This window comes from Aquarana catesbeiana, linkage group LG04 (assembly GCF_042186555.1).
Source record: "Aquarana catesbeiana isolate 2022-GZ linkage group LG04, ASM4218655v1, whole genome shotgun sequence".
NCBI lineage: Eukaryota > Metazoa > Chordata > Amphibia > Anura > Ranidae > Aquarana > Aquarana catesbeiana.
Genome location: NC_133327.1, coordinates 133,447,163 through 133,472,723, shown reverse-complemented (window position 1 = coordinate 133,472,723; position 25,561 = coordinate 133,447,163). Strand labels below are relative to the sequence as shown.

The following is a 25,561-nucleotide window of genomic DNA, read 5'->3' as shown; positions in this document are numbered from 1 at the left end:
TTATAGGTAAGTCCAACTCGTCCCTGATCTCCTGGGCGAGAGTTGGCATTTGGGAGGATTTAATATAATCTTCTAATACAGTAGTGGGGGGAGTTTCCCGTGGTAGATTGTATAATTTTGCATAAAATTGTCTAAATTCCTCAGTTATATGTGTGGGCAGGGTTACTTTTTTGCCTCCCATCGCAATGATATGAGGGATATAGGTCACTGATTTGTGATTTCTAACTATGTTAGCTAGTAATTTCCCACACTTATCCCCTGACTCATATGTTTTTTTGTGACCACATTGTAGGGCCGCTTTTGCCCTGTAATGTAAAAGATCAATGATTTTGCGACGAAGGGTGGACAGTTGGGTTTCCGATGATTGGGTGGGGGCGTGTTTGTGTTTTGCTTCCGTAGTGGTAAGCTCCTTTAAGAGCTGCGTCAGCATTTTATTTCTCTCTCTCTTTATTCGGGCCCCATGAGAAATGAGGATCCCCCTCATAACTACCTTGTGGGCTTCCCATACTGTCCCCGGGTCACAGCCTGGGAGGTCATTTTCCTGGAAATAAAGGTTTAGTGCCTTAGTCACTTCTGTCAGAACTTCTGAGTTTTGTAAGAGGCTTTCGTTAAGCCTCCAGAATCGATGTCTGGGAGAGGAAGTGTCTGATAGGCGATAGCTCAGGAATATAGGTGCATGGTCTGACCAAGTCCTAATTCCAATCGAAGTCTGTTCTACTGCATGCAGTTGTGTGTGGGGGATCATAAAATAGTCAATTCTGGTGAATATTTGATGCATGTGGGAGTAGAATGTGAAGTCTTTTTCTCCTGAGTGCTGTAAGCGCCAAACGTCTATTAATTGTAGTTTGTACAGTGTTTTAGCTATACGCTTGAGTTGGTTTGGCGGGATCGATGTTTTGCCTGACGACGTGTCTGTTGAGGGGATCAGTGGAGTGTTGAAGTCCCCTCCTAGAATCAGTTGTCCTTCTTTGTAGTCATTTAGTCTCTCTAATGTCTCTCGTAGGAACGTGGCCTGTTGCTCATTAGGGGCATATATAGTTGCAAGCGTTACCTTGACAGTGCCAATTGTGCCCTTCAGGAAGATGTACCTTCCTGTCTGGTCTATTATGGAGCTCTGGTGTTGCCAGGGGATCTTACTTGAAATTAGAATGGAGACTCCTTTGGATTTGGAGTCTGGGTTCATGGAATGGTAGGCTACAGGGAAGTGTCTGTTTTGTAAGTATGGTAATTTATTAGTCTTAAAATGTGTCTCTTGGATGAAGGCTATATCGGTATGGTTTCTCTTTAAGTCATCTATTAGCATACGTCTCTTCTCTGGTATGTTAAGTCCTTTTACATTCAGGGACATCACCTTAATTTTACTGGCCGCCATATTGTAGGGAGGGGGGGTGGGGGGGAGGGGGAAAAGGGGGAAAGGGAAGAGTCAAAGGAAGGGTAAAGGGGGGGGAGAGAAAAAGAGAAGAAAAAGCAGGAAATACAGAAAGAGAGTTAGTAAAGAATTGTGAGATACAGACAAGGCCTAGTGTCTTGTCTGCTACGTTCCCCTAAAACAGTGGGGATTTTATTTTGCATATAACTCTCAGGTGGCAGAGTTTTGCCCCCTAGGAGTCTATATGAACCTAATTGGGAGGGAGGAAGAACAAGGCTCATAAATAGAGTCTCCCGTCAGTCCCCCCACTCCAGCATATCTGATCAACATAATTATAGATAGTACTATGCGACTCTATAACCAACATAACAAATAAACTCTATAATGTGAACCGAACAGACAGTATGATCATCTCCTTACAATGTTACTAACTAAGAGATAAGGTAATGCCTTTTCTTGTCTAGTGTATTGATCCATTTTTAGTTATCATGACTTAGTGGATCTTTACTATTATTAGGGCCAGGGATACATAACAACATAAGACAATAACCCCTTCTTTGCGTTACTATGTAGCATGTCTCTAAACGAGAACCTGCTTCTTTAGTCATAGTATTAGGGCTGCGGGGTAAGCACTTTGTCACTCCACTGTTTAGGAGTCAATTTGCGTCCCCATGGAGCCACTAAAATAAGGCTCTGCAGACCCCTTCTGAAACCAAGCCTGTGAAGGGTGAATGATCATAAATGACACATTTATATAACCCTATCAGTGTTACTGCTGATCTTGTAATCTGTGCAGGTTATTGGACACTCTGTAGATATCTGTACAACAGATCTTGGGAGAAGGGTGTGACTGTTTTGTCCTTCTGCTCATCTATTCCTCAGGCTATTATAGCAGTTTCTTATTGCTGTGGCTTCTGTGTAGTGTCTCGTCTCCCCTTAAGTGCAGGGCTTCCGGCCCTTAAAGTGTGTTTCTGAAAAATAGTACCTGTAGGGGTGGGACTGAAAATTCCGTCTACTTGATGTAGCTGTCCTGAAGATCTGCTTCTTACAGCAAGAATCAGGTAAGTTCCAGACTCGTATGTTATTGAGGTGGGCAAGTAGCCATTAGTGTAGGTAAAGAACGATTAAACGTAATCAGTTAGCAACATTAAAACTTGTGCATCAGTTCTCTGATCTTGAAAATAATGCGGCATTACAGAAGCTCAAGACTCACGTGCATCCTCCTGTGAAGGTGCTCTTTGTGGTCTTGGTGGCAGACTATTTCCCATTCTCTGCATGGGCGGTCTCGGGAGAGGGCCCAGCCAGGTCGGGACATCTATTGGCTCTGCTCCGAGAAAAGTAAAAAGAGCTGGCAGGGCGTCTGGCTTACGTAAGGTGAAGGATCCTTGGTCTCGTCTAAATGTAACAGACAAGGGGTAACCCCAGCGATATGTGGCTCCTTTCCGTCTAGCCAGGTCAAGAAGTGGCTTTAGAATCGCACGTCGCTGTAGGGTTGCACGAGAAAGGTCTGGAAGGATCTTGATCGTGGCGCCATCTAATTCCGGGTCGTCTGCTTCCCAGGCCTTGCGCAGGATTTGCTCCTTATGTATATAATGGTGGACTCTGCAAACGACGTCTCTAGGTCTCAGAGGGTCGGTGGGTTTAGGGCCTAAGGCGCGGTGGATTCTATCAATCACAATGCGGTCTGGCAAATCTATACCTGGCAGGCTACGAAAGATTGCCACTGCCGTGTCTGCTAGGTCTTCAGGCCCCGTGGCTTCTGGGAGTCCTCGGAGTCGCAGATTATTCCTGCGACTTCGGTCTTCCATTTCCTCTAATCGCAGTATATGCTCTTGCAGTGCCTCTGCCTGTGTGTCCTGGGTCTCTTCTACTGCCGACATTCGGCGTTCCAATGCTGCTAGGGAGCTCTCCCCTGTTTCCAGTCTAGTGGTCAGCGCATTAACATCCGCTCTGACTGCCTTCATCTCCCTACGGTGGGTGGCTTCCACCGTAGCTATGAGGGCAGTAATGTCTGCTTTAGTGGGCAATGCCAATAGAATAGAGCGTAGCTCTGCATCTCCTCCTGACACTTGGGGAAAGGGTTGTGACAACTCACTGCAGCCAGCGCGGAGATCCGGAGGAAAGCCAGCGTATGTGTCTGTGATCAGTGTGTCTTCTAGCGGTGACTGGAAGCCTCGCGCCGTCTGTCTCTCCTGGTGCTCTCCACGCGGCGTCGCCATCTTGAGCTCCGGCGAGCCGAGGAGGGAGAGCTGGAAACGCCGTCTGAGTTCGCTAGATGAGGGCGGTTGTGGAGCGGATTTAGCTGATCTACTGCTCTGTTTTACCGCTCTCTTTCTTGAGGAGTGCATAGCTCGGAATATCAGCTGGATTAGCTAGAGTGGGGGTGAAACGGCCGGGAGCTCAGACACCACACGTCCTCATTCAGCCATGTCCAGGCCACGCCCCCGCCACTCAGGTATTGGCTTGCTATCACACTCTCTCCTAGTTGCTGACTCTCCACCTTTGCTAGCCTGTGGATCCAATGCACATTTACATGTAGAGCCCATAAAAGGAGTAGGGCACTAGAAAATGCATGTTTGAAAAATTGAGGGGAGTTGTTTTTCAACCCACTGCAGAGCTTTTTTTTTATGTATTAAAGCTACAGTAGTAGATCAGTCCAAAACTGGGACAATACAAATTAAACACGTTTTAAAATTGTATAGGCAGAGGATACCTTAAAGTATATGTAAACCCTCACCTTTTAAAATAACCCATTCAGTTTAAATTAGAAATGAAATGAAAGGCAAAACATTTGTGTAGACATATAAAAACATTGTAAATACTTTTTCTTTTCCTTTTGTATAAATGATCACATACTCTCTGTTCTCAGCTGCATAAGGATCTTAGACAGCTGGGGAAAGAGAAGCAACAGCAGCACATTGATCTTCCCAATGAATGGCAGTGCAGGGGTGAGGGGGTGTCTGAACCATGGAAGAGAGCAAGTCGTGTTCCCAGCACAGCTAGAATACTGACCATGCAGAGCTCTCATGCCTAGCATGGTCATTTTTTTTAAAGGAAAGTAGAGGGATTGGCAGGAATTTCACACAAAAAAAGCAATACAAAGAGAGCAGGATACTTTTTCGATTAAGTACTTGATACAACGGGCACATATCAGGGGTATAAACTGTTGTGTTACATATTTTTTAAAACATGTATAAAAAGCACTCAGGGATTAGCACATAGGATTGAGAACATTTAATAGAATAAGGCTGTTTATGAGTCAGACTAACCATCGGCAGAGGCTGTAGCAATCAGCTGGCCAGTGGAATCAAATGAGACATCCAAAACCTCATCTTCATGTCCAGTCAAGGTAGCCACACATTTACCACTCAGGGAATCCCACAGCTGTGGAAAGAAAAAACATTAACATAAAATGTGGGAAGAACAATACACATCAAATTTCTTGTAGTTTAACCAACAAAAAAAATCCTTTTAAAATGTGGAGCTGTTGAAATACTGCCTTTGCTTACCATCCCTTCAATAAGAGAGAAGCTACCTTGCTGAGCGCTCCTGTCTTTTCTCCGCTTTCCAATTCGCATTACAGGAGTCCAATTTGCATTACAGGAGATTGTGACCAGCTCTCAATGGGGCCAGTTCACACATCTCCATTGCGGATGTGGAGCGGCTTGCACAGGAGTCTTGTAGGTCTTTGGATCCATTTCAGGGCCGAATTCAGGCAAAAATCTGGCCCTGATTCGTCCCTGAAACGGAGAACAGGAACACACTGGACCCCTGCTGTGAGCCGCATGCGATCTTAGTGTGAACCCAGCCTTAATATCTTGTGCCTGTGGTCAGCCCCTCTATTGAACACATTACCTGACACATCGTACCCCAATGGTGGTCTAACTGAAAAGAGCCTCAAGTGGGTTTCCCTGAAATATGCCTCAAAAGACCCCAACTAGTTTTGCGGGAAAATTCTGATTCAGCCATTCTCTTAAATTACAATGCACTGTTCCATATTAGACAGATTATTAATAAGCATTGGGAGACAATGCCAGTTCAAGACTACCTGTAAGGCCTTAGTTTGACTATAAGAAAGCAAGGAATCTGGGACAGTTAATTGAACCAACAGTTGTAAAGAGGGCTGAATACATAAGGGGTTTTGTTAGGTGAAATTCCTGCATGACATGCAGAAATACAGCCGGATTGAAGAAGTTCTAGGAATGTGTATTCCCCCCCAGACAGGATAGAGTTATGAATTTTGAAATGTTATTACATGTAAGACCCAGGGGGTAGTTTATGCTATCCAATGCCTGTGTCATAAATTATATGTAGGAAAAACTGAACGCGAGTTACAGACACGATTGGAGGAACATTTCTGTGGGATGCTAAAAGGTCATAAACATGCACAAGGTAGTTACCTTTCGGTATATGTAGTTATTCTTAAGCCCCCCCCCATTTTCTCCTCCAATTCCCCCTAATATCCTAGTCTCCTAGTTGCGTGTCCTTGTAGGCACATTTCTTCTCCCATCCCCCTGTCCTTTCCTTTCTGCGGGTGTAGTAGTTGTTATCCCACGCTTTTCCCTGATAAAAGAAAAAATTAATGCAGGCGGATACCCCCTTTGCATACATTATCCTATGTATCCCATACCCTTGGTGTCGAGGTGATTCAATATAATATATTTGTTTCATATGTTGGAAGGGGTTTCGCTTACTGATGTTATTTACCTGCAATCTACAACTCTGTGGAAAGATTCAATAAAAGCTTAAAATGAAAAAAAGGAGGTTATAAACACCTGTTTTTACAACAATACAAGGATTATCACAACAAGAGTTTAAAGGGTACCAATTTTGGTGGGATGCAAATGGTTAAACCAGATTGGTGATTACATTAAGAAGATGGCCAGAACAGAATCAAAATGGATATATGAATTGAACAGTATTGCACCAGCAGGACTGAATACAGATATTAAGCTGTATGCATTTGGATTATTTTATCATACTTTTTTTCCTATATATTCAGGATTTAGAAGAAAACAATACAGGGGCTTATTTTACTAATTTGTTTTGCAATACACTTGGATATCATTTTATGTTGTCATTTTTGTATAAAAGTTTATTGCACTGAGAAAAGGACTAGTGGTGTCACCATAACAGAATTGGCACCTCTGATATTTATTTAGTTTATAGAAGATAGCAAGTGCAGGCTGATCTATTATTTGTAATAACCATAAGCACTGGTACCCGTGACCACAACATTAACATCCCAGCATTGATACCAGTAATCACAATATTAACCCCCAGCATTAGTGTCAGTCACTGCAATTACAACCCCCAGCATTGTTGGGGAGCATCAGTGGTAGAGGCTGCTACCCACTGCCACATCCTGCACCCTTTTGCAGACTAGAATTAGCAATCAGTTATACAGCCTTATCTAAGATCTGCACCAGCATATGACTGGAAAATGAAGAAGCAGCAGCAATCTGCAGAAATCACTCTGCTTTTTTCCCCCTATCAGGAACCTTACAGCAGCATACAACGCAGTAGAGCTTGTCTGGCTTAGAGAGCTACCATTCTTTCTTCAGTGCCGTTGTGCTCAGGGATTACAGGAGAATGTTACAAAGACAGATTCAGGTACATTTTGCAGCTCTATTTAAACATATACCTTTCCAGAGAGAAATCTGCAGTTTGCCATTGCTATTTCCTATTCTGCAAATGCTAGCTGCCTGTCATTTATTTATTTATTTCAGGTAGTTATATAGCGCAGTCAAATTACGCAGCGCTTTACATATACATTGTACATTCACATCGGTCCCTACCCTCAAGGAGCCTACAACCTGAAGTCCCTAACCCACATTAACAAGGGCCAATTTAGACAGAATCCGAATAACCTACCAGCATATCTTTAGGAAACCGGAGTACCTGGAGGAAACCCACGCAAATAGAAGGGGGGAGAGCGGGCACCCCTGCCGTGTTCCCCTTTTAATAGGGAAAGTAGGCGATTCATATCCATAGTAACGCACTTTAACCTGAGGGGAGCGATATAGGGCTGAGACCCAGCCCAAAAAGGAGGTGCCAAAGCCGTAGTGTGTAAGGACCTGTGTCAAATAGGGCCAGGATAAGGTATCGAAAGCTTTATTAACATCTAAAGAAAGAAACATCCCACCTGATCTTTTTTTATAAGGCGCGGTAGGAAAGAATTCAAACGGTTGGCCAGAATTTTCGTCAATGTCTTCATGTCAATATTGATTAAAGAGATTGGCCGAAAATTTGCCCAGGAGGAGTGATCTTTGTCTGGCTTAGGAATCATCACTATGTTGGCAGTTAACATGTCCGGCGTAAATGAATGACCTCCTTTGACCGAGTTATACATAGTCGCTAGGTGTGGGGCCAGGATTTCTGCAAATTTTTGATAATACAAGGCAGTGAAGCCATCCGGACCTGGTCTTTTGCCCACTTTCAGTTCCTTAATGCACTGGAGTATCTCAGAGACCTGTAAATCTCAGTCCATTAGGGAGATATGGGGTTCCGATAGGGAAGGTAGAGAGATAACTTATCTAAAAAATCATTCAGGCTCTGTGTTGAAGAATGATTTAGAGGGGAGTAGAGTTTAGTAAGTCGGTAACGGAATTCTTCCAGAATCCACTGAGGGTTACCCGTAAGGATATTATGACAGGTGCGCAGGCCTATGGGAGTAAATTTCGGAGTGAAGGTTCGCAATCTGTAAGCCAACTGCGCATTAGGTTTGTTTGCCTTAGAATACCATTTCTGGCGGGCCCAACGTAAGGTACGGTCCGCCTCATCTGTCAGACATAGATTCAAGTCTGTACGGGCTTTGTCTAAAGCTCTGCGGTTAGCAGGGGTGGGGGTTAGTTTAAAGGTCGTCGAGCAATCCTCTAAGATCTGTTCTAACTTGCGTTGTGCCTGAAATCTTTCTCTCTTACGATAAGATGCTATTCGAATAACAGGACCGCGGAGGTCTGCTTTATAAGCCTCCCATAATGTTATTGGAGACGAGACCGAACCTGCATTAAGTCTAAAGTATTCCATAGAAGCTTCTTTGATTTCATTGAGGATCGGTTTGAATGACAAAAGTGAATCATTCATCACCCAGGGAGCTTGTTGTGGTTTGTTGAGTAGGGAACGACAGACAGTTAGAACTGGGTCATGATCAGACCATGGGACTGTTAGGATCGATACCGAATCTATTAAAGGAAGGTGTTTCCGTAACATAAACGTATGGTCAATTCTAGAGTGAGAATGGTGGGGATGAGAATAGTGGGTGTAGTCCCTGCCCATGGGATGAAACTCTCGCCATAGATCTACTAGGTCCAAATTTTGTAGGGCCCGCCAGAATTTTTTCGCTGCTGGAGGGGGGGATTTGTGGTCCGCCGGGTACTTATCAAGGGCCGGATTAAGCGTCACATTCGAGTCACCCGCCAACAGGAGGGTGCCTTTTTGGTGGACCTGTAACAAGGAACAAACATGAGACAGAAATGGGCCTGGATTTTCGTTCGGGGCGTAATAGGTCATAATGGTTACTTCCTTATCCTGAACAGAACCCTGTAAGAGAAGATATCTGCCATTGGGGTCAGCTATCTGTTTATTGCAGATAAATGGGACCGATTTTTGTAGAGCTATAAGAACCCCTCTCTGTTTAGTAGGACCATTAGCTAAATATACTTAGGGATAATTCGCTGCGAAATATTTGGGGCAGGAAGAAGAAGAAAAATGAGTTTCCTGTAAACAAGCTATATCTTTCTTTTGTTGCTTGAGGTATTTAAAAACTTTAACTCTTTTTTGTGGGGTATTCATACCCTGAACATTCAGGGACAGCCAGTGAAGGGTCATTGGGACTGAGTTATAATGCTATGGACTACTCCATCCGCACACCCCAGGTGCCAAGGGAAAGGGAGGGGGAAAGAAAAGTGCGAGAAAAATAGTAAAAGCAAGGAAGAACATAAGGTATGAGAATACCGAGAAGAACTCTAATTAGAGAATGTAGTGAATACATTGACGTATCACGCCATGGGCTGCAAGGCCCACAATGGGGTGGGGCCATAGCCAAGACAAATATCTTAGTCATGTGCCATCCCATGGGGGGAGCAGTGGTCTGTCGGAACCACCGGCCTATAAAGAAGATAATTCAAACAGACTATGTAAAATTGACATAAAATGTAAACAATACTTAGAGATAGCAACAAAACAAACAACGTTAAATGAGTTACAGTATGAAAACCTCAGTGCAATATTGGCAATTTGAGGGTGTGGATGTAGGGGTCCCCCCCGCCCCCCCAGGGACGACAGCCACAAGACCGCCCCCCCAGAAGACGGGGCGAGACCCCACCCCCAAGTCAATACGCCAGCCCCTTCACCCCACTAAACAGGAGCAAGGGGATCCGGCGAGTGAACAAAACAAACACACAACCTGAATAACCATTAGTGGAGGCTTGTCCCCAGCCAAAAACCCTGTACCCTTTACCCCCCACCCCACCAGGGCTTAAGAGTAATTTGCTTATGTCTGGTGAACCCTCTTCTCCATGAGGGCCATCAGCAATGTAGAGGTGATTCGGGGGGCAAACTATTGTCGGAGACCCCTCAGGTAAACTCATGTGGGTTGGTCCATACCCAAGACCGCCATCTCACAGGTGGGGCAGCCTACAGTAGGGCAACGATCCTCCCAACTATTCTACAGTCAGTTCAAGTGGGCAAAGGTACGGCAGGGGGACGACCTCCAAAGGAAGCAATTAAAAACCTCCATTTAGGTTGGAGATTAGAAGTCAGTCAGTGACACACCGAGCCAAACGGCCAAGAAAGATAAACTGCACATCATGAAGAAATGGGATTTTTCATCCATTATTAGCTTGATGCAATCTTTGGGCCTGCAGGTCACGCAGCGCCTGGGATCCAGATTGTGATCGTTGTGATGCTTGAGGAGGTTTACGAGGGGGCCTAGAGGGATCTGGTTGAGAGTTGGAAACCTGAGCATCAGGTTGAGACAGAGGAATGTCCAATTGTAGATCCTGGAGATGTTGCTTTAGGCCTGATGGGGAGGTGGCATGGAACTGACGACCTTGGTGGGAGAAAGAAAGTTTAAAGGGGAACCCCCATCTGTACTTGATCTGATTGGATTGTAGAACTTGGAGATAAGGCTTGAGACCGTGGCGCCTGGCAATAGTGACCGGCGAGAGGTCTGCAAATATTTGAAGGTGGTCGCCTTGAAAAGAGATATCCCTTTGTTCTCGGGCAGCTTGTAAGAGTTTCTCCTTGGTCCTATAGTAGTGGAATTTGATGATAACGTCCCGTGGGGGACCTTCGGAAGGTTTAGGGGCCAATGACCGATGAATGCGGTCAAACTCTAGCCTTTCCACCGGGATCTCAGGGGCCAGTTCTTGAAAAAAAGCGGTGGCTGTTCCTTGTAGGTCCGTGATCGTTTCAGGGAGTCCGCGGATACGAAGGTTATCCCTGCGGGCCCTGTTTTCCGCGTCCTCTAGCTTATCTCTGAGAGCGTCCAATTCTGCGGACATTTTGTCCACCTCTTCCTCATGGCCCTCCAACACAGTAGTAGCCAAGTCCATGCGATGTTCCAATTGGTTGGTGCGGTGGCCAATCTCTTTAAGGCCTCGCACCAAGTCCGAGGAAAGCTTTCGGGAGGCAGCCGTTATCTCATCTCTCACAATGCTACGGAGTTTGGCTAGCAAAGCATCAGAGTCAGCAGGATGGGGACTCATGCGATCTGTGGGGAACAGATGAAGGCTTTCAGCCAGAGAACCATGTCCCAAATCCGAAAGTTGTGTATCATCATCAGGTTCTGGGGGCTCGGGAGCCATTTTAGATCTGCCTTTGCCTGGGGCCGGGGATTTGTTGCTGCTCTGCCTGTTTTTTAGCTTGTTTTTTGTAGAGCGGTACATTACCGCTTGCGGCTCCAGGTATTCCTCTATCCTTTAAAGTAAAGTGGTCTCTCTCTCGTTACTTCTATGTCAGATTAGGCCGGGTAGTAGTTTCCGACGGCGCGGAGCGGAGGAATCAAACATCCATTTCCTTCGCTCACGCGTATGCCCCCCTCTCGGGCAGTGTCTTACATTGTAAAATAAAGGGCTCCTTTAAACTTGATAATAAAAAAAAAAAAAAAATTTTTGATTAATAGCCCCGTTGGCCTATGTAGTGCTTGTAAGGGGGTGATTAATTAGGGCAAATAATGTTTTGAGATCTGTGAGAAAGTGGGCAGCCGAGTCTCAGTAAAAAAGAAAAAAAAAAAGAAATGTTTTTGGGAGTCTCTGGAGTACCAAGATGGCCGCCACCCTCCAGGAGTAGGCCGAAGCCGCGGTCTTTCCTGAGGAGTGGCCGCCGGATATGCAGGGTCCGCTCTGTTTAGGCCTAAAACCCCCAGCCAGGGACAGATGTCAGTGCACAGGGGGACAGATACCCCTAAGGATGTCTCTCAGGGGGCGATGGTACTCACTGCGGTCCGGGGGAAGGCCTGTGTGACTGTAGCTGAGGCCGGAGGCCTCCAGGAAACATCCGGCCACGGAGCGGAGCGGATTCTAGCTCCGTTTTTCAGCTGGTCCTGTGGCCACTGTCTTCCGGGGGTAGGGTAGCCCACAACCAAGGTCCTGGTACCCGCTCCTTTGGTGGATTATGCCGTCGGAGGAAAAAGGACGCCAGACCTTTCGTAGGCCCCAAGATGGGGGGGCCGCCGTGCTATTAAGTCCGGCGCTGCCGAACCGGGCCAGAGTTTATAATAACTAGTCCTCTGGAGCAAGCTGGGGAGAGTCCAGGCACCCTGAGATGCGAACCTGGAACTCTCCAGGGCAAGAATGGGCTGCGGATGGCGGTGGATTAGGCCTGGGTATGGAGAGCTCAGAGTCAGCACGTCCTCACAGATTCACCACCAGGACACGCCCCGGAATCTTTTTTTTTTCTTGGAAATATGATGGAATAAGACAAGTGAATACTTTATGTTTTAAGAAGGATCTACCATGCTATGCACTGGTTCAGTTGGTGTACAATGTTCAATTACACAAGCAGATTACCACATTTTCCATTGATTTCATTACTACAGACTGAATAGCAATGGGAATTATCTATGTCCCTATGTAAAGAGATTATCAAAAGATATTTCAATCAGAAAATACACTCTTAATCACACCTTGCTTTGCAGCATCAATACACAAGGAAACAAACACCTTATTCTTAGAAAAGCTTTATAACGGTCTTGCACTGCCTGTTATATGGATGGGCGAACAGTCAATTTACAAGCTTTATAAAGAATTCAGTACCGTATTTTTCTAGCATTCATCTAATGTACTATGCCCTGGTCGGCTGCCAATATGAAGAACTTATAAATGACTTCTGAGAATTTCCATTCCGTTCAGACAATTATTTTCTCATGTGATGCCAGGAGAGTTAAACAATGAAAAAAGGCCTGTGTACATCTTGGGATGGAAGACGCAATGAAGTGATCGCCTCTACTTACGGTTTTATGAGTTGACTAACACTATAGGGAAATGTGAACACTGATTATTTCAAGCAAATTTCCTCTTACAAAAAGGAACCCGGCTCTGACTATACATCCATCACAGCTATCACCTGGACTGCAGTCAATACAATTATTATTAGTATTGACCAGAGCTTCAGTACACATTCCCAGTCTCTTTTCTTCTGCACAAGGTCAGAATATATTGTGGAAATAATGAAGTCAATTTGTGGCTGCAGTTTTCCAATGCCTGCTATCTTTTACAGAGTCATAAACTTGAGTTATCTGCCATAAAGTGCTTAAATCACGGCAGTTTTTCCAGGGTGGATCAAGCAAATCCACTTGATTTGCTTAAAACTAAAGGTGTCCAAAGGGAGGGATCTAATAGAAGCTGGAAGGGAACAATAGCTTGTTACCCTCTGGGACCTGTGTCTGCCTAAATGCGGTGGGCACATCAAGACACTTCCCAGTATACTCTATACCTGTCTTATGGATACGGGTATACTGTATACCTATCTTATGGAGGTTTGTAGTGAAAGCCCAGCACTCCCTTGCTATTGCCCTATATCTAGTTTGTATGCAGATTCTCTACCATGTATAGTAGTAGATGTGAATATTGGGTATAGAAAAGCTCATCCAAAGATCTGCTTGTTTATTTGCAAACATTTCTCCCCATATGTCTATATTAAAAAAAGATGTTCATTTAAAGTGATTGAGGTGGGGAGAATCCCGCGAAAATATTATAGTGATATAGTTTGCGATTTCTGGCTTAAAGTGGTTCTGAAGCCTTAATGTCTTTCTTTGCATTAAGGTGAAAAACCTTCTGTGCTGCAGCTCCCTCCAGACCCCCCCCCCCCCCCCCATTTTCTAACCTGGGCCCGTTCCGATCCAGCAATGTGCACAAACCCAGTGTCTCTCTCCTCACTGGACAGATTGATAGCAGCGGGAGCCGAACTGTCAATCAAATCCTGTAAAACAGGAAAGGAAGGCAGGGCCGAGTCCCGCTGTCTGTCTCAATAGATGCAGCAGTGGGACTCAGGAGCGAGCCCACACAGGTGCCCCCCAGGGAAAGCAGCTTTCCGTGGGGGCATGGGACCCCAGAAGTAAAAGATCGGGGCTGCTCTAAGCAAAACTGATTAGTTGCTTTGGGCTTTTCACTGTACGTCATACAGGAACACTGTTTGCCAAAGCACAGAGTCCCCAGAACAACAGTTTTACTGTTCAGAAACAAAGCATTAAAATATACAAGACATCTAAAAGTCCATCTGCCTATTAATCTGAAAATGTGAGTCTTATGAGCTGCTATGCTGATGTATTCTTTTTTTAAAACCTCTAAGCAGCCCCCACCGACAAACACTCATGTGTTCACTGAAAAGTGAGGCATAGATGGAACTATTGACAGTTCTTTAACAAAGACTTTTATGATTCCATTTTTTTTTTTTGATCGAGCAATCACATATTTGCAGATAAAGTAGATGTATACACAATGTTGGTGGTTGGAAGAAGTATAAGAAGCATTGTTGAAGACACTGGATATTTCTTTGATAGAGACATTTTTGAGTTTATTCACTTTTTTAATGTGGTTTTGATTGATTGCTCACACATTTTTGTAAATTAATTTTCATATGCATTTACAGTATGTGCAGTAGGTATGATTGATGGAATATTGGTTTGATAGTAAGAGAAGGATTTTTCTCTAGAGGACAAATAGCACCTTGGGGTTGATTTACTAAAACTAGAGAGTCCAAAATCTGGTGCAGCTCTGCATTAAAACCAATCAGCTTCCAGGTTTTTTGCCAGAGTCTAATTGAACAAGTTGAAGTTAGAAGCTGATTGGCTACAATGCACATCTGCACCAGATTTTACACTTTCATTTTTTAAGTAAATCAACCCCCTTGTGTTGACCATCTGTGGTCATCAACCCTGTCCTCAGGGCCCACTAACAGGCCAGGTTTGCAAGATAACTGAAATACATCACAGGTGATTTAATTTGCTGGACTGTTTGTGGGCCCTAAGGACAGGGTTGATGACCACTGGCTTATAAAACCATTTGGCATGAAACTCTTCTGAAGGAGTCCAGTGCTGCAGTTACAGGTGTAAAAAGTCCTCCTCTGCATTCCAATATTTTATGAGCATCCTCTACTATGAGGTCAGAAAAATGGCACTCCCTCCTCCTGGACCATACCAGGCCACATGCCCTCAACATGGGGGGTGGGTGCTTTGTGTGCCCCCCCACCCCAAAGCACCTTGTCCCCATGTTGATGAGGACAAGGGCCTCTTCCCGACAACCCTTGCCTGGTGGTTGTCGGCGTCTGTGGGCAGGGAGCTTATCGGAATCTGGCTGGGTCTTTTCCTTCTGTTCTTCTTCCGTTGACTCAACGCGATCTCCCAGTGTAATAATGGGTCCGCCGTGTACAATGACTTATATTTGCATGGGGCGGGGCCACCTGATGACGTAATTTGGAGGCCACGCCGCCTGTGATGTCACACCCGGGGCATGATGGGGCGATAACGTCACAAGAGGTGTGTCCTCCAAATTATGTCATTGGGTGGCCCCACCTCATGCCAATATAAGTCTGTGCACACGGCGGATCCATCATTACACCGTGAGATTGTGTTGAGTCAACATTGGAAGAAAAATAGAGGGAAAAGGCCCAGCAAAGGAGTAAGAAGACTCGGCAAAAGATATAGAAGACAGTGGAGAGAGGAGACCCAGCAGAAGAGGGAGAAGACAGCGCGGAGAGGAAGAAGACAGCGCGGAGAAGAACCGGAGAAGGGAGAAGAAATCGGAAGACACGCCAGAGCTGATTTAATAAATTACTTAAAAAACCTGTATAGTGTTTTTATTTCTTAAAACTTTTTTGGAGTGAATGGGTAGGGGTACAATGTACCCCATACTCATTCACCTAGGGTGGGCGGCCAGGATCTGGGGGCTCCCTTGTTAAAGGGGGCTTCCAGATTCCGACAAGCCCCCACCCGCAGACCCCGACAACCACCGGGCAAGGGTTGTCTGGAAGAGGCCCATGTCCTCATCAATACAGGGACTAGGTGCTTTGGGGTGGGGGGCGCAGAGCGCTCGCTCGTTCCCCCCTTTCCTGACCTGCTGGGCTGCATGCTCGGATAAGGGTCTGGTATGGATCTTGGGGGGACCCTCACAGCATTTATTTTGCCATGGGGGTTCCCCTTAAGATCCCTACCAGACCAAAGGGTATCGTCTTGGGGGGGAACCAAAGGTATCGTCTTGGGGGGGAACCTCACGCAATTTTTTTTTTTTTTTTACATTTTGGCGGGATTCACCTTCAAGATTCTCAGCACACAAGTCACACAGCAAGTCGGATCATCTTGATCCGACTTATGGTGCGACTTCTATTCAAATCAATGGGCTCCCATAGGGAACCATTGATTTTGAGTAGAGGCAGAGTAACGCCAGGTGAGGCTTAACGCTGTGTATACAGCGTTAAGCCTCGTTAAACCACGCTTAACACCCTTTATTGGTGTCTGGCATTTTTACAACTCTAGCGCTGGAGCCTCAGAATGCGCTGGTCCTGTTTTTTTTACAGCTCAAAAACGCCATGGTGTGTATGAGGCCATTGAATAACGGAGTGGCGTTTTTAAGATGCAAAAAAAGCTCAAAAACACAGCTGTAAAAACGTCCGTGTGTATGAGCCCTAGCTGTCATCACATAGATCATACCCCAAAATGGATATACCCTAGGGTATGTATTAGCCAAATTCTTGCATTAGCCAGATACATGCATTTTATATGAAGAGCCATAGGTTATAACCCTAGCATGGTACTATTATTTGTGATACATTGCAAGTGTTTAAATAATATATTGTAATATAAAATCCTAATATTTTCCATTTAAACACAATACCCTCTTCAAGGCCTGGATTATGTTTTGATTGTTCATGATTTCTGAGTCAGTTAATCTCTTATTCTCAAGATATTGCATTTTATTTATTTATAATGTCATTTACTTAAAAAAAAAGTTCTTCGAGTTCTACAAAGCTGACACAAAGAGATGAACTGAACAATAATCTAGAGACGATAGGATCAAACTAAATATCTTCCACCAAAACTGGGACTATACTGAAAATATTACAAGTTGCAAATCAATGCCAACAGTATTTCTGTTGAGGATTAAGCAAGTCTTGCAGAGAACATCTGCCATGACCATCCATCTCTAGTTTTGCATTTTTATTACATATTATTAATACTGTAATCCCAAAGCAGTGTGGAGTGGTAAGAGGCAGAAAGCACAATATTACTGTGTTATATCCATACCCTGCAGGTCTTATCCATGGAGGCAGTGGCGATGAGGGAGCAGTCCCAATTGAACTGTGCACTGCTGATCTCTCCTCGATGACCTATTAGGGTGTGAACTTTCCTGTGTAGGAAGAATAATATATTACATTAGGGTCTGCTGTTCCATATTAGCAATGCATATTGCAAAGTGTAATTAAAGCCCAAACTTTGATTTTAGGGTTTTTTTTTGTATTGAAGCCTGTGTACCTGTTAAGGAGATCCATCCTCCCTTACTGTTTTGGTGACAATTGTCAACAGAACTGAAAATGAGGGTAAATCCTACATTTTCAGCTTTTACCAGAACAGGAATAAAGGGGAAATCTTACAATGGTGACACTTTAACCAATTACTAACAAAGAGGGCAATGGTTTCATTTTGGATAGATTTCCTCTCACTTCCTGGGGTGTCCACAGGACAGAAAATGAAGAGCAATCACACCAAAGAAACACAGACAGCTTTAAAAAAAAAAAAAAAACCTGATAAGAGTGCCCTGACGAATTCCACTAATGGTGTTGATGAAACACATTGGCAAGTTAGCCAGGACTACCTTTTACTGGAGTACAAGGATAGGTTACCTATATTTAAACAAAATTCCACAGAGGTAATTTTGGAACAGTGTATCTTAACACTGGAGGCATGGAAGTACAGTATATGATCTTGGAAAACAATGACTGAGTGTACAGTAGCGAGGGGGGCTCTCTTCCTGTTGTTTATTTCTGAACCATGAAAAAGTAGGCACAAACAACTAAAACTCCTAGGTATAAAGGAACGGAGTCAAGAATTATAGCAGGGAGGGAGGTGGCAGGGAGATGTTGCTGTTTAAGTATCCCAGACATACAAAAAAACTGAAGCTGACTTAGACCACCAGGCACCACTTATAAATACAATATTTGTGGGTGGGCTGACCTTTTAAGTGTTATGTTGTATAATTCCCTTTTTTATACCTCAGCTTCTCCAGCTTGGAACTCTACCCCTACTCCTTCCTGTCATCCATACACAAATGAGTGCAGGCTGATGAGAGCCTTCCTTTGGCTTATGGATGGCGAGGAGGGGAGAGGAATAGAGAAATATACAATAAATAGTGTTTTGCAGTTTCTAAGACAAACTGTATAGGCTTAAAATCTTCCCTAAAACTCCAATGGTTCTGTTTTGCTCTGGTAATACATTATCCCTTAAATATTCAAACTTTAAACAACAAAAATGAATAATTAAATAAGATACAGCTACGAAGAAATATTCAAAGGCATGACCAGCTGTAAAGCTGATTTGCAGACATCATTTTGATCCTGCATAGAAATGTTAAGGTGCTATCTTTAAAGTGTTAAATAGCATATTTAATAGCATACAGCATAATTACAAGGGCAGGCCTGTAAAAAAAAGGTACCTGCCGGAAGGAATGTCCCAAACAGACACTGTGTGATCAAAAGAACCTGTGATCAGCCGGTCTCCGGTCGTGTTAAATGACAATGAAATTATTTCTGCAGAATGTCCCTGGAGAAGAAAAACAAGATCACAAATTAAATAAGTGCCAGAGTATATCATTCTAAAGCAATGCAGACAGTTCTACCACACCACACATTTTACACTGTCAGTCTTAATAATAACAAAGTGTAAGGAGCGAAGTGCTATGTGCAAAATGCAGTACCCACAGAAAACAATTAGCATCTATCTTGTACTGTCTGTTCGGCAGTGAATTTTGACTGATTGTTATGTAAAAAAGAATAAATAAATTGAAATAAATAAATATATATATATATATATATATATATATATATATATATATACCGTATTTATCTGCGTATAACACGCACTTTTTTCCCCTGAAAATCAGGGGGAAATCATGGGTGCATGTTATGGTATATATATATATATATATATATATATATATATATATAGTGCAAAGGAATCAGTACAAAAATCAAAAGTCAAATTAATAATATACACTGTGTATCTAATTAATACAGTAAAGTGCACAATAAAATAAATCATCAGAAATGTCCATAATAATCATATGTGAACTAATAATCTTGTGTATGCTCCAACAATAAAGTGCAAACGTGCTTCAGTAAACTTGCTTAAAGTGTTTCAACCAAAGTGATACCAAAATGCGCTCACCAGATCTCCTCAGTGACCTCAAAGCATGACTAATAGGAAGGACTCCTTAATTCAATGCTGTAGCTCCTTTATGCATCTCATTCTTCCCACTCTGCCCCGAGCTACATCACCAGTCTGGTCTCCAAATATCACCCAAATCGTCCTCTCCACTCTTCTCAAGACCTCCTACTCTCAAGCTTTCTCGTCTCCTCCTCCCATGTTCATCTCCAGGATTTCTCCAGAGACTCTCCCATCCTCTGGAACTCGCTACCTCCGCCTGTCCGGCTATCCCCTACTCTTGCTACCGTCAGGCGATCCCTGAAAACTTATCTCTTCAGGAAAGCCTATCACGTCTCCAACTAATCTTCTACCACTTCCATCAGCTCATTCCCCACACTTACAACCTTTTGTACCACCTGCCCCACCCTATTAGATTGTAAGCTCTTCTGAGCTTATTGTATTATAACGGTATTGTCTCCTTTTTATATTGTAAAGCGCTGCGTAAACTGTTGGCGCTATATAAATCCTGTATAATAATAATAATTTAAATCAAGCAATCATATATGGAGGAAGCTGGGTCCCAATCCACTTTGCAGGTATACAAATGTAGGTGTCTTCACCTTATAACATCTCTCCACTGGATATGTCAACTTGCATCAAGTAGGTCTGTAAAATAGCTCCCCAACAAAGAGCCACAGAAGGCAGGATATAGTGTAATACTGCTTTGTTTTATTGCTTAAAAAGAGCACTTACATAGTCCAGCATGAAATCACAAACAATCCGCTCAGGAGGAAGCAGAAACCGGTCTATAGGGATGATCGTGGAGATGGATCTCTATAATATGGACCATCCCTATAGTAATCAGCATTGCCGCCTTGATAGAAATAGTTATTATCAGATGTCTCCTGTGGGTAATAGCCTGGTTGTTCATATCTCCTGGGGGTGTCCTCCCTCAAAAGGTAGAAATCTATTCTCAGTGGAGACTCTATACTGTGGAAACTCAATATCCGGTCTCCTAGATGCCCCCATTGAGGGTCCACTTTTCCCTGGGAGATCCTGCACAGGACCTTTCTTAGATTCCTGAGTACCTTTTCTATGTGCCTCAAATTCCCTCTCATTAGGTGGAGGGTTCAGCTTGGAGTGGTTTTGTCATTTTTTAAATTATGTTTTAAAAGTATTTCTGATGCACTTCTTTTAAGTGATTGTATACGCCCTAAGGGTAAGCAGAATCCATCATTTCATTGTTTTTTTGCTGAGTCCAAAAACTTTTTATCGTTTTTTGTCTATGGAAAGCATCGTTAATGATCCTGACCAATCGCGGCCATTTTTACTGCTATTTCGGCTCCGGGAAAATGGAGTCATGATAACGCATGCTCTAGCGTGAAATGCATAGAGGTGAGGCCTGACACTTCCAACCGTAGAAGCCTTATACTATTGCTTGCACAACTGAGATGCACCACGCACTTTGCCAGTTTTATACCGGCGTCGGACCGGTTTCTGCTTCCCCCTGAGTGGATTGTTTGTGATTTCATGCTGGACTATGTAAGTGCTCTTTTTAAGCAATAAAACATAAAGCGGTATTAAACTATATCCTGTCTTCTGTGGCTCTTTGTTGGGGAGCTATTTTACAGACCTACTTGATGCAAGTTGATATATGCAGTGGAGAGATGTGAAGACACCTGCATTTGTATACCTGCAAAGTGAATTGGCATCCGGCTTCTTCCACATATGACTGCTTGATTGGAATGGGATGCACAAAGGAGCTACAGCATTGAATGAAGGAATCCTTCCCATTAGTCATGCTTTGAGGTCACTGTGTGGCCGAGGTGATCTGGTGAGCACATTTTGTTATCACTTCGGGTGAAGCACTTTAGGCAAGTTTATTGAAGCACGTTTGCACATTATTTTTCATGGTGTTGGAGCATACACAAGATTTGTTCTTCCCCCTCTTGATTGTTATGTGTCACTACATTTGGGCTAAGAATTCTGTTTTCATTTTTTATTTGTCCATGTGCTAATCTACATGCAGGGTGCTGGATGCATGTTTTTTTAATGGGGGGGGGGGGGGTTGAAGCACATGATTAGAGCCAGAAGCCCTAATAGGCTTTAAAAAGAGGTGGGCTCGGGGCGCAGAGCACTGCGCTCCGAACCCACCCAGTTATGTGACAATAGTGAATGAATATTCGCTATTGTAACACTGATTCTGCCTCCCAGCCAATCAGGAAGCGGGTCCTGAGACCTGAGGGGGGGGGGGGGCTGGAGGTGGTTGGCTGTGCACTGGCTGTTTTCAAATATATTTTTGAAGGGTCGTGGTATATGGCATCTTTGAATATAACTGAATATGATGGAATACAACGTCTTTACCCAAAACTGAGCAAAACAATTGAGTACAAGATTTATTTTTACCAACTAGGTTCTTTCTTAATAATATAACAATGCTCGTATTGCAAGGGGTGGCCACTCTTAAATAAATGCTGCCAATTTTTATCCTTTTAGCATCCACTCTTTGGGGAATCATGATGTGCTTGCTTTATGCTTGTGTGCCTCCAGTTTCTTATGCTGCTGCATCATGAAGCCTGAATAGGGTTGCCACCTCATCCCTTTAAACCCAAACACATACAGTGGAGCAAAAAAGTATTTAGTCAGCCACCAATTGTGCAAGTTCTCCCACTTAAAAAGATGAGAGAGGCCTGTAATTGTCATCATAGGTATACCTCAACTATGAGAGACAAAATGTGGAAACAAATCCAGACAATCACACTGTCTGATTTTTGAAAGAATTTATTTGCAAATTATGGTGGAAAATAAGTATTTGGTCAATATCAAAAGTTCATCTCAATACTTTGTTATATATCCTTTGTTGGCAATGACAGAGGTCAAATGTTTTCTGTAAGTCTTCACAAGGTTGTCACACACTGTTGCTGGTATGTTGGCCCATTCCTCCATGCAGATCTCCTCTAGAGCAGTGATGTTTTGGGGCTGTCGCTGGGCAACATGGACTTTCAACTCCCTCCAATGGTTTTCTATGGGGTTGGGATCTGGAGACTGGCTAGGCCACTCCAGGACCTTGAAATGCTTCTTACGAAGCCACTCCTTCGTTGCCCAGGCGGTGTGTTTGGGATCATTGTCATGCTGAAAGACCCAGCCACGTTTCATCTTCAATGCCCTTGCTGATGGGAGAAGGTTTGCACTCAAAATCTCACGATACATGGCCCCATTCATTCTTTCATGTACACGGATCAGTTGTCCTGTTCTCTTTGCAGAGAAACAGCCTCAAAGCATGATGTTCCAACCCCATGCTTCACAGTAGATATGGTGTTCTTTGGTTGCAACTCAGCATTCTCTCTCCTCCAAACAAAACGAGTTGTGTTTCTACCAAACAGTTTTAGTTTGGTTTCATCTGACCATATGACATTCTCCCAATCCTCTTCTGGATCATCCAAATGCTCTCTAGCAAACCTCAGACGGGCCCAGACATGTACTGGCTTTAGCAGGGGGACACGTCTGGCACTGCAGGATCTGAGTCCCTGGCGGCGTAGTGTGTTACTGATGGTAGCCTTTGTTACGTTGGTCCCAGCTCTCTGCAGGTCATTCACTAGGTCCCCCCGTGTAGTTCTGGGATTTTTGCTCACCGTTCATGTGATCATTTTGACCCCACAGGGTGAGATCTTGCGTGGAGCCCCAGATCGAGGGAGATTATCAATGGTCTTGTATGTCTTCCATTTTCTAATTATTGCTCCCACAGTTGATTTCTTCACACCAAGATGCTTGCCTATTGCAGATTCAGTCTTCCCAGCCTGGTGCAGGTCTATAATTTTGTTTCTGGTGTCCTTTGACAGCTCTTTGGTCTTCACCATAGTGGAGTTTGGAGTGTCACTGTTTGAGGTTGTGGACAGGTGTCTTTTATATTGATAACAAGTTCAAACAGGTGCCATTAATACAGGTAATGAGTGGAGGATAGAGGAGCCTCTTAAAGAAGAAGATACAGGTCTGTGAGAGCCAGAAATCTTGCTTGTTTGTAGGTGACCAAATACTTATTTTCCACCATAATTTGCAAATAAATTCTTTCAAAAATCAGACAATGTGATTGTCTGGATTTGTTTCCACATTTTGTCTCTCATAGTTGAGGTATACCTATGATGACAATTACAGGCCTCTCTCATTTTTTTAAGTGGGAGAACTTGCACAATTGGTGTCTGACTAAATACTTTTTTGCCCCACTGTATTACACAGGTTCTGAAGCTAATTTAATGCAGATAAGGCACTGGGTGCTAGGTCACACCAGATGCAGTTCTGTGTGCTTTTTTCTGCACAAGTGCTAGTTCACACCAGGTGCAGCTCCTTGTGCTTTTTTCTGCACTAAAAATGCATGCACAGTGTTTTCCATGTATTCCGATGGCTCTAGTTCACACCAGTGCAGTCAGTTCCAGTCAGTTTCCGGTGCAGAAAAAAAAAGTAGAGCATGCTGCATTTTTTCTGCACAGAACTGTACTGGAACATAGCAAATTGCAGTGCAGTCAGTTCCAGTCAGTTTCTGGTAATTTTCTGCATCGGAAACTGACCTAGAACTGACTGCATTGATGTGAACTAGAGCCATTGGAATACATGCAAAACACTGTGCATGCATTTTTAGTGCAGAAAAAAGCGCAAGGAACTGCATCTGGTGTGAACTGGCCCTAAGTGAGTTTAATTACCACCTAAGCAGCCACAGAACCTGTGTAATTAATATGTGTTCAGGTTTAAAGGGATGAGGTGGCAACCCTAATGCCATGTACACATGGTCGGATTTTCCGACGGGAAATGTTGGATGCGAGCTTGTTGTCGGAAAGTCCGACCATCTGTATGCTCCATCAAACATTTTTGATAGCAGGTTCTCAAATTTTCCACCAACAAAACGTTGTTGTCGGAACTTCCGATCGTGTGTAGACAAGTCCGTCGCACAAAAGTTTGCGCATGCTCGGAATCAAGCAGAAGGAGCCCCACTGGCTATTGAACTGCCTTTTTTTTGGATCTTCATACGTCTTGTACGTCACCACGTTTGTAATTGTTGGCCAACATTTGTGTGACTGAATGTATGCAAGACAAGTTTGAGCCAACACCCTTCGAACAAAAATCCACAGTTTTGTTGGCGGAAAGTCAGATTGTGTGTACGGGGCATTAGCCTGAACAAATAGGCCAAATTCAGTAGCAGACAAGCAGTAACAATGAATCAAGTACAGCACGGTCAGGGGCAAGCCAGGCATCAACACCAGTCAGGGCAGATATGGAACCAGATGAGCAAAACAAAGCAAAGTAGGGTAGCAAATCAGAGGTCAGTCAACTAGGTGTTTAAATCAAATCCAAAGGCAAAGATTGGGATTGTAGCAAGGATCGAATTAAGAAAAGCAAAAAAAAAACACAGCAGGACCTACAACTGTTCAAATTTTTTAAACCTTTAAAGCCCCTGCCAAAGTGATATAGAAGGAAGATACCCCTGTATAGGTCAACTAAACAAAGAAAGTTTTTAGTTTACTTCTGAAACAACCTAACTTTAATTGTAAACTTTCCCCCAAGGCTCTTGTTAGGTAAAGGATATATTGTTGTGGACAGGCTGTCTGAAACAAACAACAATTTATCCAACCCGCATCTGTGATAATATAAGAAGGCCATGTGTATATCGCCAAGTAGGACTGTTCAAAGAGAGCTTTATGTGAAAGAACAAGTATACTGTGTATAATTGTTTTGCTAGAAGCCTCAATTGACGATAAACAGGGCGACCTGGCAGAGATGGGTTTGACATGTTCTTCCCTGCAGTCTGATAGAGGTGAGTGGGTGTTCAGCTATAAACCATCATCTAAATAACAGTTCAGGGGAAAACAGAAGTACAGAACTTATTTTGTGTTTCCATAATGGATGGTAAACAATAAAAAGTCATCTGGTCTCTGAGATAATAAAAAATAATTGAATTGTGTTATGCAAAGTGCTTTAGTTTAGATCATATTGTTATATTTAATATCGCTCTTACATTCGGCCGTAAACTTTTCCAGAAGCAAAATATTTTGTTTGTAAAATGGTGTCCAAGTCACACCCAGTGATGGGAAAATGACCCCTTGTACACACCATAAAGTTGCATCTATATGATTTGATGCATCAGTAACATAATTGGATTTATTTATCATTTGCAGGGTTGTAATGATCATGTTCCCCTGAGGCAGTCAAGCCACTTCGAACTTTAGCCTTTGCCTGAGATGATGCTTGTAACCAATGCTTCATTGATTTAAGACGGCACAATTCCTTGTGCCCAATAATTATTTTTATTATACAGGATTTATATAGCGCCAACAGTTTGCACAGTG

General features: G+C 43.5%; 1 protein-coding gene and 1 long non-coding RNA gene across 2 annotated transcripts in view; one reads left to right on the top strand and one right to left on the bottom strand.

The window, feature by feature from the left end:
• The window catches only part of DAW1 (dynein assembly factor with WD repeats 1), a 106,298-nt gene that overhangs the window by 22,756 nt on the left and 57,981 nt on the right, over positions 1–25,561 (bottom strand). The window contains exons 8-10 of the mRNA XM_073629064.1: positions 18,517–18,623; positions 17,112–17,214; positions 4,639–4,753 (exon numbers count right to left, since the gene is read on the bottom strand). Coding sequence (XP_073485165.1) covers positions 4,639–4,753; positions 17,112–17,214; positions 18,517–18,623 — 325 coding nt within the window. The remainder of the gene's footprint in view (positions 1–4,638; positions 4,754–17,111; positions 17,215–18,516; positions 18,624–25,561) is intronic.
• Positions 1–25,561, top strand: part of LOC141141415 (uncharacterized) — a 61,874-nt gene that overhangs the window by 14,919 nt on the left and 21,394 nt on the right. The gene's annotated exons all lie outside the window — the stretch shown is intronic.